General features: G+C 31.4%; 2 protein-coding genes across 3 annotated transcripts in view; one reads left to right on the forward strand and one right to left on the reverse strand.

Moving 5' to 3' along the window:
• Positions 1–4,440, reverse strand: part of LOC130669420 (ion transport peptide-like) — a 43,937-nt gene extending 39,497 nt beyond the window's left edge. Inside the window, exon 1 of the mRNA XM_057472326.1 lies at positions 4,283–4,440. The gene's annotated coding sequence lies outside the window, so the exon portion shown is untranslated. The remainder of the gene's footprint in view (positions 1–4,282) is intronic.
• LOC130669419 (peroxisomal leader peptide-processing protease) overlaps positions 1–16,620 on the forward strand; it is a 95,890-nt gene that overhangs the window by 52,503 nt on the left and 26,767 nt on the right. Inside the window, exon 1 of one of the 2 annotated variants that reach the window (XM_057472323.1) lies at positions 8,592–9,154. The exons of the other annotated variant lie outside the window; for it this stretch is intronic. Coding sequence (XP_057328306.1) covers positions 9,088–9,154 — 67 coding nt within the window. The 5' untranslated portion in view covers positions 8,592–9,087. Of the gene's footprint in view, positions 1–8,591; positions 9,155–16,620 lie in introns of those variants that run through there. 2 annotated transcript variants of the gene reach the window in all.

A 16,620-nucleotide genomic window follows, 5' to 3' on the forward strand; every position in this document is an offset into this window, starting at 1 on the left:
AGCGAAGAATATTTTTCTTTATAGAAGAAAATTGAAGCTTATTTACACCATTTCAAAAAAAAGATCAGCTTCGAGCTGAACTCAAATTCCAAAGATTACGAAAATGATTTTTAATAGAATCTTCAAATTTTTGCATTAAAAGTATATCTGATTAAAAATTTCCCATAGCATAATTTCTTGTAAGAAGAAAACAAAATATTTCTTAAAGTATTTTTGCTCTCAGCGTCAGTGTAAAAAAAATTGTTAAAGTGTTGACTATTCTAAACTTCAAAACGTGACACAACGACGAAATTTTTCAAGCTTTTGAAAATTCAAGAAAAAATTCAATAAACGTCCTAATATTATTAAGATGTGCTCAAACGAAAAACGTTCAGAAAAAGTTTGAAATCCGATTTTTCTGAACGTATTTTGCACTGAAAAATGTTAATTTGTAGTATTAAGTTAATTGACTTTTTCTGTGTATTTTCAGAAGTTTGGAAACCGTTCAAAAAAAATCGTCATTGTGTGACGTTTTGAAGTTTAGAATAGCCAACACTTTTTTGACCTTTTTTCAACAATTTTTTTTAGACGGGTGTACACTAGGGTGGTCGTTAAAAATTAAATTTTCTCTGGCGCCCCATAAAAAGCTTCTTTTTAGTGAAAAAATACGTGGGGAATTTGGTTTTTTTTTTTAGGAAAAAGAACACGTGCCTCAGGACGATCAAAGTTCATTTTATGATGCAACCGCGGTTTTTTTTAAATATCTCATTAAATATGCAGATTAAAGGAAAAACGCTAAGGAACAATTTTGTAGGAAATTAAATTTTTAACAAGAAAGGTCATGTTCATTTTTTTCCTAAAATGCGTATTTATGAAGATATTTTACAAAAACTTTTTTAGATCTTATCAATTGAGCATTTGAAGGATTACGAAAGTTAAAAAAAACGATTTTTCTCAAATATAGACAACTTCGTAACTCGTAACATATCAATCATTACTGCTTGTTACAGTTTCTATACACTTAGAAAAATGTTATTTTCGAAATCTGTAATCCTTAAAACGCTCAATTCAGAAGATCTAAGAAAGTTTTCTCAAAATATATTCATAAATACACATTTTATAAAAAAAATGAATATAACCTTTTTTGTCAAGAATTTAATTTCCTACAAAATTGTTCCTATAATTTTTTCTTTTAATCTGCATATTTAATGAGATATTTAAAAAAAACCGCGATTGTATCGAAAAATTTTGATCGTCCTGAGGCACGTGTTCTTTTTACTTAAAAAGAAAAAACCAAATTCCCCACGTATTTTTTCACTAAAATGAAGCTTTTTATGGGGCGTCTGAGAAAATTTAATTTTTAACAGCCACTCTCTAGTGAACACGGCAAAAAACTCAATTAAAGCAGTTTCACAAATTTCAATGCAGTTAAATTTCAATAAATAAATCGGTAATTTTTGTTCATGAACCGGCTACTCTAAAAGTTTAGTAATAAAAATGATAGCTTGTTTAATAAGCTACAATATACAACTTATGAGATTCAACTATTATGTAATACTCAGAGTTATTAAATACTTAAGAGAAAAAAAACGATTTCCTATTTTTTAAAAAATCTTAAAATGAATCAAAGTATTAAAATAATCTTCATAAGAATGTTATGCAGCACAAATTAAAGCTAATTAAATTAACTATATGATGCAATCACCCGAATTAGATTATTTCTTTAGATTCAGAAGTTATTTGATGATAAATCAACAAAAGTCGACTTTTTCGAAAAATCAAAAATTTAAATTTCAAATAACCGTAACTTTAAAAGTTTCTGACCGATTTAGCTCGTCTTCGAACTGAACCCAGCTCTTTAACTAAAGAATAACTGTATGACGTTTTATCAAGATCTGTGTAGAATTGTTGTGGTCCCTATCGTGGGAGAGCGGCGCGTTATTTCGTATATATATAAACTTTTGAAACAATGGTAGATCTGGAATTCACTTGACTAGCTGAGACAAAAAATAGTAAAATTTTTGTAAAGTTGCTTCATAAAGACAAATTCAATAGTTAGATTTCTATGAAATTTACTATAATGAAAAAATAAATTTTACGGATACTAAAAATGAAAACTTTGTCTCTTAATGTTGTAATCAATAAAAACGATATTTTATCAAAAAAATTTTCGAAAAAACAGTGTAATAACAACGAGCAACCTGCAGTCACAAAAAATTTTAATTTGCACCAAGAAATTTTATGCATTATCAATTAAATTCAAAAATTGTCTTGGAGCGAGAAAAGATTTTTTTGGTCAAGAAATAATTCCTTGCACTGAGTAATTTTTTCTAGTTCTAAATAAATTTTTGTTTTCAATTCACAATGCAAAAAATTTCTTGGGGTAAGTAAAAATTTTCTTTAGGCGAGTAAAGATTTTTTGTGTCAATGAATCCTTTTTTTTTCTATGCACACTTTTTTGGCTTTGAGAAGCTTTCTAAAACCAAAAGGGAGCATAAAAATCTGTCATTTTGGAATAAGAAACGCGATATAAATAATATAGATATATATTCAGTGACATTCAGTCATATTTAGTGACAAAATAATTAAAGAATTAATTTATTTAAAGAAAATAAATACGATCGTCTCTTTTCTCGCGTAATTTAAATGTAATTCGAATGATATACCCGCATGCAAAAACTTTATATGTGAAAACATATATGATAGAATATATGAATATTATAATGTGATATATTGTACAATACATAAAATAATATATATATTTTTGCCGTATTAATATATGATAATATATTGGAAAACAATATATTGCTAGAATATATTATCAATGTATTTATCAATATATGACTTTTTATGTATGTTTTACATATATATTTTAATATATCTTTTTTATATTGATATATTATATTGAAAGTAGTAGATTAATTAATATATAGTATTTTTTATATTTTTTATATATGTTTTCCAATATATTGCAAAATATATGGTTTCCAATATATTGTAAAATATATGGCACTTTTTTTACTTTTCTTAGGTTATTGCCAGTAAATATAAGGTCAATAAAAAGAAGGAGAAAAAATAATAAATTTGACTTTTTTTTGTGGAATTGTGTAGAAATTGAAAAAGTATATTGAAAAAATAAAATTTTCAATATATTGCGAAAAATATAAGTTTTGATATACTGGAAAAATATAATTCCAATATACCGCGAACCATATATTTAATCATATAAATTCTTTCATATATAATCAATTATATAGAGACCATATACCACTAATTATATGAGTCAAAATATATGGATATATATATCAAGTTTATTATATTATACTTATAAATTATAGATATACTATCCATATATGATAAGAATATATTGAGCATTATATGAGATAATATATATAGAAAAATACAAAACATTATACACAAGTAAATATATTATGATAAATATGTAATCCAATATATGTAAAAAAACATATATTTTTCAATATAGATATTTTTGCCGCTATATATTTATCACATATTCACCATATTTTTTTTTATATACTTTTAACAATATATGACTTTTCCATGCGGGTAGATAAATCTATTGATCTCAATACTTGGTAATAAAAAAAAGTTTAAACTCTGAAAAGGCACAAATTCAAGTCAAGACTTATCTAATGATACCAATTTCAATAACATTAACTAATTCTATCATATAAATATGGCGGGAACAAAATTTCCTTATTCTCTTAATAATATAGATTACTCTACAAATAAAATTGTTATTGCACTTCGTGTGCCTGTTTTTCATGATATTTGACTTGAGTAGAAACAGTTTTTGAATAAAATACAATAGTTAAGATTATAATAATTTTACTGGAGAGAAAATAACCAAAAACGTCCGTTAGTTGGAAATAAAAAACATTTTGTATTACGATTGTAGTACGATCCTGAAGTAAGCAGACAATTAAAAATTTTTGGATTTTTTTTGAACAATTAAATTTGAAGAAAAAAAAAAACTAAAAATATGCACATGTAGAAAATTTAAAAGACTACAAGTGCAATTTTTTTTAATATTTTTTTTTTCATAATTTATCGTTTTTTAAAAAATCCAAAAATTATTAGACATCGGCTAATTTCAGTATCATATTGTAGTGATGTAGATACAACTACAGTTAATGAACTTTTTTACAGATTTTGCATGAACTGTAGACTACAACACCATTCGTTATGTCATTTTTTATGAATATCTTACTCGAATATAAGCCATCATATTATTGTATAACATACTTGTGAAACATAATGAAAAATTTTGAATTTCACTTACGATTTTTTCGGTTCTAACGTGACTCCTTTGGATGATTTAATACAAATAACTTGAGTTTCATAAACAACTCGCACAAGTATCACTTGTTGATTGTACGGATGACAGTCAAAATAACGTGTACAGTCTCGGCGAGATTCAGATAGGGTTGTGATACGCCGCGATGTCCTGCGCTTAATATAGTAAGTTCAAGTCTGCCCCCCGCGGTTGATGTTCATTTCCACCCTCTTACCCTCTCTTTTTTATTTCTTTCTAGAATACATACGAGAAACTATTAAATATGACTCCACCTTCTCAAGCCACACGAGTCAATTGTAACGATGACCATTCATAAATAAACTCTAATTACGTATTATTCTTTAACAGTTTTAATCTTTATTGCGTGTTTTCAACTGCTCGTTAAGAAAATTAAATTTTTTTTAAAATAAAAATTATTTTTTTAGTCCAATTTTTGAAAATCGATTCATTATGAGCATTTGACTTTTTGAAGCCTGGGGTGATTTTCTGACTATTTTTTGTATGATTCGTGTGTGTGCGCGCGCGTGTGTATGTGTGCGTGTGTAAATGTAAACTTTCTGTAACTTTTTAATGAATCAACCGATTTAGATAATTTTCGCGGCATTCAAAAAAGCTTTTCAGCTGCCAATTTTCATAAAAATTCTAGATCATTCGATGAAATAGACGAATATTTTTAAAAACTCGAATAGAAATTAGATCTTTGTTCTCACAGTTTTTTTTTAATCATTGCGCAATTCATTGCAATCGATTCAGGGAATTTCGTTGACAAATCATTGAACAAATAACTGATCTCTGCAAATCTCTCGGATATTTTATACTTGGACTTTTTGATCTAATTCAAAACTCCCTTACTCTTCATCTTCCCGACTAGAATTTCTTCCTAATTTGCCTGAAGTACCATAAGGACCTTATCAGGTTAATATAAGGTTTGCCTTATTAGGGCAAACCTGGCAAGTTCCTTGTCAGGACCTCATCAGGATATCCGTATTCAAAACAAAAAGTTATTTGCCATCAGGTCAACCTGACGAGTTCCTGATCAGGACCTCATCAGGATATCCCTATTCAAAAAATAGTTATTTGCCTTCAGGTCCACCTGAGGAGTTCCTGATCAGGACCTCGTTAGGATCACGTCAATCATTGCAGCATAGATTTTTTACTTCTTTATCAGTTATTCGTTGACATCATGATGAATATTATATTTACACTTTCAAGATCTCATGTATACGTCAGCGCAGTGGATAGCATCGAGGACTTTGAATCGGGAAGACGCAGGTTCGAGCCCAGCAGTCATCGGGATTTTTTCATCAATAAAAAATATGTTTATTTCCTCTAATTAATGCTCTCAATACAATAGATAACATTCTCGATCGAATTAAAATTCTCTTATTTTTTTTTGCAATTTAATATTTTTTTAAAAATAATTACCAATAAGGTAATTCTGATAAGGATTATTTGATGAGGATATCCTGGTAAGGACCTGATAAGGATTTGATAAAGATTTCCTGGTAAGGTCCTGATAAGGCAATCCCAATAAGGACCTCATGGGTCTTAAGCGTTACATCCATATCAGGATCCTCGTCATGATACCCTGATCGAGACCTTATTTGAAATAAGGTTAACCCGATAAGGACCTCGTCAGGCCCTAATGAAAAATTCTAGTCGGAATTAATTACCTATACTTTTTTTGTCTGAATTTTCGCGTTTCAAAAAAAAAAAAATCGTGCGCAAAAATTTGAGAGTTGCGTGTTTTTCATTATTTTCAATTTTTTGAATTTTCGTAATCCAAGGCAAGACATACCTTTTTTTGAGCTCTTCGAGTCAAAAAGACAATGGTACTGAAATATACTTTCGAGCTCGAAAATTTATTCACAATAAGATTATAATATGTAATGCATAAGATTATAGGAGTTAAGAGTTGTTAGAAGGAATAGTCAAAATATTGAGTTTGCGATAAAAAATCCAAGCTGATCAAACCAGCTCTGAAATACATTATGTAAAAATTGTCTATGAGTTTGAGTTTCAACGTTGTATGAACCTCAATAGTAAAAAGGTGAATTTTTGAACAAATCGTGAAAATTTTACACAGCTACCACTTCTAAAGTAATGACCCGATTCAGATCATCTTTGAACTTGATAAAGGATATCGTCTATAGAATAAGTGTAGAAAATTTCATTAGGATCCGATAAGTATTGTAGGTCCTATGCTGATGACATTGCCGGTAATACTACATGTATATGGTGGTTCAGCTTCTCTGCGCGAGATGGTATTGTACAACTCAACCCTCTCGCAGGGACTCGTCCCTATGCCTGTTTCAATATATAACATTTTTAACACAGTGTCTTCGGTGGGGAATACGAAGCGTTGATTAAAAATCCATTTGTTTGGTGATGATTCTCACAATGTAAAGAATTTCTAAATGTTACAATAGTCGTTACTACAGTAGAACCTCTATAACTCGAACTCCAAGGAAGAGGCAAAAAAATTCGAGTTATAGAGTTTTCGAGTTATAGAGGATTTCGAGTTAGGCAGCAGGAGCTGTCGAAATCGATGCGTATTGCAGTGAATCCTAACTAAGTCTAAAGGTATGATAATTTTACAATCGCCAACAGAAATCTTGACGTCAGCTATAAATTCCATTACCATTTCGTAGAACTGGTAATCCTAATAAGATACTTGCATACGGTAATAATTTTAAATTCGAGATAAAGAGGTCCAAGTGTATGTATTCGAAGTATGGAGGGTAAAAATGTACAGAAATAGCTTGTAGAGACTCACTAATTATTTCGACCTATAGAGGGTAAAAATTTCGAGCAACGGAGGTTTTGGGGCTTGGAGGGAAGGGGATGAAACATTTCTTCGAGTTTAGGAGGTTTTCGACTTATCGAGGTTCGACTCACAGAGTTTTTACTGTATAATATTATGGCACCATTACCATCATACACTGGTCACAGAAATTAAGGGATAGAAAAAAAATCCGAAATTTTTAGGTGATTTTCAACATGCTGTAACTCGGTGAAAAATGGTCGTATAAGAAAATTAAAAAAAGCAAATTGTAGCCTCAAGTTTCTTGTTTTCAGATCTGGACCTCAAAATTTTTTATCATGTACGGTTCCGGAGTAATCATAAGAAAACCAACGAAAAAAAAATTTTCAAAATTTTTGCTGGTCTTTCAATACCTCTATGGGCGACAATAAATTTTTTTGAATAATCCGACTGTCTGACTTTTCTAGGAAATTTTATGCCCTTTAATTTGGTGGCCTGAAAAAGTCTCTACGACGATTTGGCGCCGAGTTATCATTGATCAAAGCAAAAAAGTCCATTTTGGCTTTGATAATCAATAACTCCGGATGTATTGGTCGTACAGAGAATAGAAGCAGGGTTGCTGTACACGGTGCTGTACACGGAAAAAAATTTACTGTTGCTGCAACAGGAGGCATTCATGTTGTAGCAACAGGATTTTTTTCTGTTGCTGCAACATGGCTGTCTCCTGTTGCAGCTGCAGGAAAATCCTGTTGTTGCAACAGAATTTTTTCCTGTTGCTGCAACATGAATGCCTTCTATTGCAGCAACAGTAAATTTTTTCCGTGTACTAATAATCGATATTTAAAAAAAACCCTGTTACCATACAGTATAGAAACCATTCTTATAATATGTTGTAATTGTTATTGTAAATTTATCTCCGTATAATTGGCATTTCTTCGAACGATCTGTAGTAAATTGATTGATTTTGCCAATCCAGCTGATAAAATTACTTTTTAACCCAAATCAAATGTAGAAGTTTTCGGGATACATAAAAATTCAAAATATGTCGAAATTGACTTAACCCTAGTCAAACAGCCCATGTAACTATCACATAATTGAGTCAAACCCGACAAAGCCCAATATAGGCCACGATCTTTTAAAATATACTACAGTCAAAGGGTATACAGCAGAAAACACGTATTGAAAAATAGTTCACTATTTGATCTCTACGACTTCAGCATAAATTGACCAATATTTTGATAGTTCCATTTCCCAAAATAGTGAATTTGTCAACTTTTGAGATACGAACTTTTAGACGTTGGTACGGACATACCTTCAAAAGTCATATTTGTCAAGTAACTCTGCGACTTTCTATTGTTCGATAACTCTACTTATTTACGCCAATCAACTTACTAGTAATTATTTATCTCTCTTAGCATTAATATGCACTACGTGGTGCAATCGCGGGTCTCCCCGTCCAGAGATAACCCAGCAAGCCGTAATATTTATCGAGTATTGCGAGGCCGAACAGCTAGTGCACAAATCTCAGTGGTGCCGTTCGCTTGTTTTTATGTTCACTTTGTTTAATATACCCACTTAATTTATTGTATAAGTTATCCCCACCACACAGTGATATGGTTTGAATTTTTGCCAGAACATTAATACGTAGTGAGCATGAAACTGCATGTGTATATATATATAATTCTTCGAATGAACTTGAGAAACTCTACATGGCAGTATGTAAATGAAGAGAGACTAGACAGCATGGCAGCGTAACTCGTATATACAAAATAAAAGTGTCTTGACTGGTACTCGGAGCAACAAGTAGTTGCATAGCACAGCGGGGAACGCAACATGTTTGTTGCGTTAAATATTCCACATTCGAATTCCGTGCGAGGAAATTCTTTGAGCAAACGAATGGGACACTTGAATACCAAGACAACGGAGAAAGCGAGAAGGGAAACTACTGCTTCAATAGACAGTATGGCATCATTCTAAGAGGAAAAAAGCGCTAAACGAAATCAAGTCACGTACACGCAAGCTAGCGATGTGCATGCACAAATGGATTTTACAATTCAATGCATTTTATTCTCAAGTAGTAGTGACGAATAAAGGTTTGATACTTATAACCGTATTTCTGATAAACTTAACAGCAATGTAATGTGATGCTACAATTTTTAACATCAAATAGAGTATATTTTCAAGCATATTTCGTTGAGGTTTAATTTTTTACTATATAGAGTTAATTGAAAGTATGGTAATTCTCCAGTTCCACGACTCCAAGTGTTGACGGCAATAGTCACAATATAAGACAGTTGCGAACTAAATAATCGTGGCGCATTACTTCTCTATAATTACTGAAAGTATTCATGTCGCTGTTAAAATAACTTTCACTCGATTTTTCATTCAAATAATCGGCTTTCTTATGTTTTTATTCCGTCTGTACTTCAGTTTTTAGATATAAATCTGTAGAGCTGAACAATAACTTTTTTCTTCTTTTAATTGTTTGCTATAAAAATCGAAACAAATACAAGTTTTGATTCTTTCGATTATTGAAAGTCTTTTTTTAACTTTCGAAAATCGAGTTTTTCTTAGGAAGTTATTCCGACTATTTTCGGAAGGACGTCCGCGGTCGTGTGTGTGTGCGAACTAATGTTTGTCATACGGTATCTTTGGAATGAATCGATTGAGTTCGGACAGCTAAAAAATTTACTAATAGTTACGTTTTCAAGCTCTCGGAGCTCGGAAACAGCAGGAAGTTTTGGGCGTCCCGGGAAAAAAATTTAGATCTATTCAGATCAAATTAGATCTGATGTTTCAGATCTGTTTAGATCAAATTAGATCTACTCTGATCAGAATAGATCTGCTTGGATCTAAACAGATCAAGGTAATTCCTTGTATTCGGTATTCATAAGAAAGTCATGTAACGATGTATGTAAAGTACTTACATGAATATCAGATACTATCGATAGTAGATTATGATAATGTTTATATTTTCTATAATAAAAGAATTAGTAGCTGAATAAACAAAAAAATGTATTTATTTTAATTTCGATAGACTTTTTAGAATTATCAAAATTTAGGTGAATGTGTCAAAATTCAGCTAGTTAATCTTATAATTATAATACAATGTAAAGAAATTTTTCTTTATAATCTGTACAGATCTAATCTGATCAGAGCAGATCTGAACTTTTTTTCCAGAGAAAAAGTTATATCAGCTCAGATCTCGTTTGATCCGTAATGTTGATCTATTTTGATCTGACTAGATCTAGGTTGATCTGACTTGATTAGATTTGATCAGGGTAGATCTGGACTGGTTTTCCCCAAAGAAAAATTTCATATCTGATCAGATCTAGTTTGATCTGAACAGATCAAATCAGATCGACTCTGATCTGGGTTCAGTATAAATTATGATCAAATTTGATCTGAGCTGATCTAATTTGATCAGAACAGATCTTAATTTTTTTTCACGGGGTACGAATCAAGCAAACTATCAAATTTGTGAACAATAGAAAATCAGTCATCGTAAGGCACCTGGAAAAAAAGCAGGTAATACCGGTTGCCTAGATTTCTAATTGCAATGTTCTACTTCCGAACCATTCAGTGTATTTTCGTTTGCAAAAAAAAACTCAAAGGTTAACCGTTTTTCGAATTTCTTTTCGGGCTAAAAGTTTTTAAAATAATTTAGTAGCTCCTCAAAAATTTGAAATGTTTACGGCCGACTCTGCTATTTTAGGGCGAAAAGAGACCTTGTTACTAAGTCACGCAGTGTAAGTAAGCAACAGGAAGAATAAATGATTACTTATGAGGATATTGATGTGATTAAATATGATTTATTATGAAAATACGACCAACGTAATCATTTCGAAAGTTAAATTACGATGTGCGTAATTCACATCTATAGGTATATAAAAAACTGAACGAAATGCGTCAATATACTTGACATCAGTGAAATATGAATATTAAATATGACTTTCTTGAAAACTATCGACTATAAATGTCTGCGAAGTTAAATTGTGAACAAATATAAATAACGCGACTGATATATGACCAAGATACAAATTATTACAGATTCTAATGACGTAAATGACTCGAACAATAATATATAATAAATTATAGATAACAAATAAAACAACGTTCTCGAAATCCGGCTGACTTAGTATGGACTTAAAGTACACTCCTTTGTAAAAAATAAGAAAACAAATCATTTATTGCGTCACTAAACGATATATCGATTTAGGTTGCAAATGTTAATCAATTCTGAAAAACTATAAAATTCTACTTAGAGCATCTTATGTTCTCCCTATCGAAAAAATCCATGTAGGAATCCAGCTTCGATTGTTATGTCGATTCCCACATGGCGTTTTCCGGTGGATTTCCATATGGTTTCCTTTGAAATCCAGCATAGATTCCTGTATAGATTCTTTCGTAGTTTCTCATGGAAATCTACACTATGCAGAAATCCAGTTCGGAACCTAGCTTAGAATCATACATGGATTTATACATGATTTACCATGCAAATCCTTACCGTGCCTAGAAATATGGGAATCCTTTTAATATTTATAATTTTTAACATTTTGACACGAAAAAAAAAGAACTGTTGCTGCAACAGGAACGTTCCTGCTGCAGCCACAGGTTTTCCCTGCTGCAGCCACAGGTTTTCCCTGCTGCAGTCACAGGTTTTTCCTATTGTAGTCACAGGTCTATTCCTGTTGCAACCACAGGTCAATTCCTGTTGCAGCCACAGGACTAGCCCTGTTGCTGCGATAGAATTATTCCTGTGGCTGCAACAGGACTGATCTTGTGAATACTACAGAACTTTCCTGTAGCAGCTACAGGGCTTAGTTTTGTCGAAGCAACAGGTATGACCCTGTAGCTGCAACAGGAAAGTTCTATAGTATTCACAAGATCAGTCCTGTTGCAGCCACAGGCCTATTCCTGTTGCAGCCACAGGAATAATCCTATCGCAGCTACAGGGCTAGTCCTGTGGCTGCAACAGGAATTGACCTGTGGTTGCAACAGGAATAAACCTGTGACTGCAGCAGGGAAAACCTGTGGCTGCAGCAGGAACGTTCCTGTTGCAGCAACATTTCTTTTCTTTCCCTGTAGGAGTTCAGATACCCATAGTATTTTTTGTCGATTTTCTGTTTGAAAATCCAAGTATCCACAGTTTCCTACATGGATTCCTACATAAATCCATACTTTTCTGTATGGATTTCTATGGATTCCCATACGATTCTAAATTGATTTTTTTAGAAACGATGAGTTAATTCGATTGGCATATTTAAAAAAAAAAAAACATCAAGAAGTATGAGTAATAAATAGTATATTACACATCAAGTGAGACAATTAGACACTCTAACCCGTGTGCATAATTCCCTACCTGAGTCAAGGGCGAGGATGGCAAACACGCGGCTAGAAATGTCGTACTTTTTTCCTTTGGGGTGTAATATACTATTTATTTTCAATTAAAAATTATTTATTTTTTATTACTCAAAATGTCCAGTGTTTCGTAAAAAAAAAATTTGAATCTCTTCTGTTAATTTTATCTTAATTATAATGATAAGTAAAATTCTGTACATCTGTTCTTAGATTTTTTTTTTTTATCAAATAAAGTTTTTTGACTTCTTGGTTAAATTTTAATGCCTATGAGATAAATATGAGTAAACTGTCACCTACAGTAAATATTTTCTATCTATTGTCATTTAATAGCATCTTGATATACACTTTGATGAAACGAATATTATACTCGATTGTGGAACACGAGACCCGAACCGCAAACGAGTTTCAACAACACACTAATGTATTATGCTCATCATTGCTAGATGTATACAATAGTTTATGTTATAATTCACAAAGAGAAACGTCGTCTTATGCCAATGAGCAACATTGCGCAATCTGAGTTTTTAATGAGAATGAGCATAGTTGATCTAGGCACGCGTACAATGATTTAGTAAGTGTGCATGTGCAGTCTAGAAATTTCAGTCAGAACAATGGTTGTGTTTGACAGAACCCTAAATGAAAAATTTGTTCATAACGATGGGGGCGCACATTTAGCTAACGTAGCAAAGATACAGACTCTGGAAGTGCAGGTCCTAAAGTTCACTTTTAGTGAAGCCAATGGCTTGATTATGTCGTGTGTTTTCAGGCAGACGATAACCACGATCTATACATACAATGAATTAAACGGAAATAGGTATTTGTAGAGAAGTTCGGAAAATTCCTAATAACATAACGAGGAATTTATTAAGGTAGCACGTCTGTTCACCCGCGGACAAATTACCCGCGACATTTTACCCGACGACAATACACCCCCAGAAAATATACCCTCAGACCAAATCACCCGTGACAATTTACCCGCAAATAAAATCAATCGTAAATTCCCACTGTTTTTGAATCGACATTTCATGCCACCTATCGGTCAATATTATTCTTAATTATCGTGGATACGTAACCATTTATTAAGCAAGCCCGCCCGATTGATACGTAAGACCTGACTATGGCCACCACGAAGCATAGTTTTATATGAACTAACGCCCCAGTTCAAATGAGGTACATCTTAGTAGCCTACTTGTGGTAGTACATTTTTTGAATTGGTCCTTGCGGAACTATGAACTTGCCCAATACGGAATACACGCGTAGCTATATCACGCATAAATACAATCAATTGATTTATTTTTGCACACCTCGAATCGACCTCTATTGTCACCAAATCAAAAAATCGCGATCCGTTCACTTTAAATCACTTCTACCGGCTTCATATCAATGATTTATTGGAGTACGAGAAAGGTGAAGCTGAAGTTGACTGCCTGAGCAGGACGCAAATGCTGGTCTTCGATGAAACCTGGATTTGAGTGTTATGTCATAAAACACGATATTTTTTATGATACCTGCATCGAAAAATTAACTTTGATCATAGCAGCTATTCTAAATTAGCTTTCCTATCAAAAGAATCCTCGTGAGAATCCAGCGTAGATTCCCCCATGACGTTTTCGGATTGATCCCCATATCGTTTCCTATAGGAACCCAGCACAGATTCCTATATTGATTCTTACGTGGTTCCCCATTGGAATTCACATCATGCAAAAATCCATGTGGGGAAACCCAGTTTAGATTTCTGTGTGGGCCTATACATGTTTTATCATGTACATACAAAATTTTTACATAGAAATCCAGATACCCAGGTTTCTATGTGGACTTTTAACATGGAAATCTAGATATCCAAGTTCCTGTATATTCTTTGTATGGGAATCTAGGTATCCATACTCTTCTCCATGGAATCTTATATAATACATAGATTTTTTTGATAGGGTAATTAAACTTAAACAGAAGCAAACTCGAGCGTACATGTAAATTGAAATTTGCGATAGGGATGGAAATTTAAGATGACCAATCGATTCTCGATTCCGATTTTTTTTTTAAATTTCGATTCTCAGAATCGATTAATCAACCTCAAGAATCGATTCCCGATGAAAAAAGATTTTATACAATTGTATAGAATTATATATCAATTATATATGGACTATATATAATTGGATAGAAAAAATTGCCCGATCCAATTGTATACAATTTGTATAGAATTGTATACAATTTGTATAGAATTGTATATAATTTGTATAAAATTGTATATAATTATATAGACTTGTATACAATTTCTATACAGTTGTATACGATTGGATCGGGCCATTTTTTGTATATAATTTTATACAATTGTATAAAATCTTTTTTCATCGGGTTCTTTTAAATTTAATCGATTCAAAGTAAAAAATTTTTTTTTTTTTTTCAAGAAAATTAAAATTTCAGGAATTTTTTTATCTTAAAAAATAAAACCAATAAAATGAGATTACACTGAAAAAAAAGTTTTTTTCCTCCCAGGATACAAAATATTTTTATCCGAGTATTTTAATATCCAGTATAAGTTTCTTAATATTAAAAAACTGGTATTTTTCCCCTGAGAATACCTTAGTTTTTTCTAGAGCTAAAACTTAATTCTGCGTTACCATAGCAACCGCAGTAATTATAATTACATCCTAATCACTACATTTTATAGAAATTAAATTTTCTAGTAATTTTATTATAAATACAACTTTCAAAATTAGTAGTTAATTTAATATTATTAAAAAAAGGCTCGTAGTAAAATAAACATAACTTAAATATGTGTCAACTGAGTGAGGTTAAGTCAGCCATATTTTTTATTTTGGTATTTTGCTGAGAAGGAAACCGAGTTTTTTAGCAATCGAAATACTTATTAGTGTGGGAAAAAAGCTTCGGTATTTTAAAAACTAGAATACCAGGTTCTTTACGGGAGGGAAAAATTTTCTAGGTGGAAAAAAACTTTTTTTTCAGTGTAAAAGTATAATAAAATGCAAATTTATTAAAATATTATAAATTTTATATTTTATTAAAAAAGTAAACTCTAGCGGATCGCTATCTACTAAGTATACACCAAATATACACGGTGTATACACGGCGTATATACACTGAATATACACCAAGTTTACACCAAAAATTTTTTTCTAAGTCCCATTTTTATAAAAATTTCTAAGTGCTGTAAGCAAAGTCAAAAATTTTTTAAGTGTGACTGAAAATAGTATATTACACATCGAGGGAAGTAAAGTAAGAAATGTCTCAGATCACATGTAATTGTTGGCCGAGGCGAAGCCGAGGTCAACAAACATGTGATCTGAGGCTTTCTTATTTACTTCCCGAGGAGTGTATGCTATTTTTCTCCTCGATGGAGGCGGAAAGCGGCAACTTCGTTTTGCACAGCGGGACGAAAGTTGACGCTTTCCGCCCGTCGAGGAGAAAAAAATTTTTTATAACAAATACATAGTTTTTTTTTAAATATTTAAAATATAAATAATTAGTCATACTATAAAACAATAAATGAAAAAATTTAAATCATTTGTTAAAACTACTCGGGTTTATTTTTTTTTCCTCCATTTTATCACTCCAAAACTATACTTCCAAGATCTAAATATGATCTTTTATATATACAAATAAATATTTAATGTCAATTTATACCTGTATTATAAAAAATAATTTAATAAAACTATAAATATTGTTATTTTTACATTTTATAGACATGTAATATCAAAGATAACCTCGTTCGTAGTAGGTTAGAATTTGAGGGTCAACAACTTCATCACACCTTTAAAATTGAGCCTAGTTATTAACCCTCAAATTTTAGCAACAAAACTCATTTTAATATGTTTTATAAGTATATTAAAATAAATTTTAATTAAATATTGATCTATCTATACATTTTTAATTAGATTTTTTTACTGACATGATAATTAGTGCACAGATTCAATTGTCGCACCTTTTAACGTCAACTGCTTAGACTACACTACACTTAAAAAATGGCTTCCTCAGCCACCTATGACTAAATCATTTTTTTTTATTCAGTTAATAATTTCTATGTTTTTTAAATTGCCATTAATTAGGCACAGAATAGATTACTATAAATTAAGAAAAAGTCGATTTTCTTATTAAAGTTATAGTTTTTTTAGTAAGTTAGAAAAAAGTTGAAAAGGTCAGAAACTGGGTCATGATCAACAACAGGGTTTTTTACCTTATG

The sequence above is a fragment of the Microplitis mediator genome, chromosome 6 (genome assembly GCF_029852145.1).
Source record: "Microplitis mediator isolate UGA2020A chromosome 6, iyMicMedi2.1, whole genome shotgun sequence".
Classification (NCBI taxonomy): domain Eukaryota; kingdom Metazoa; phylum Arthropoda; class Insecta; order Hymenoptera; family Braconidae; genus Microplitis; species Microplitis mediator.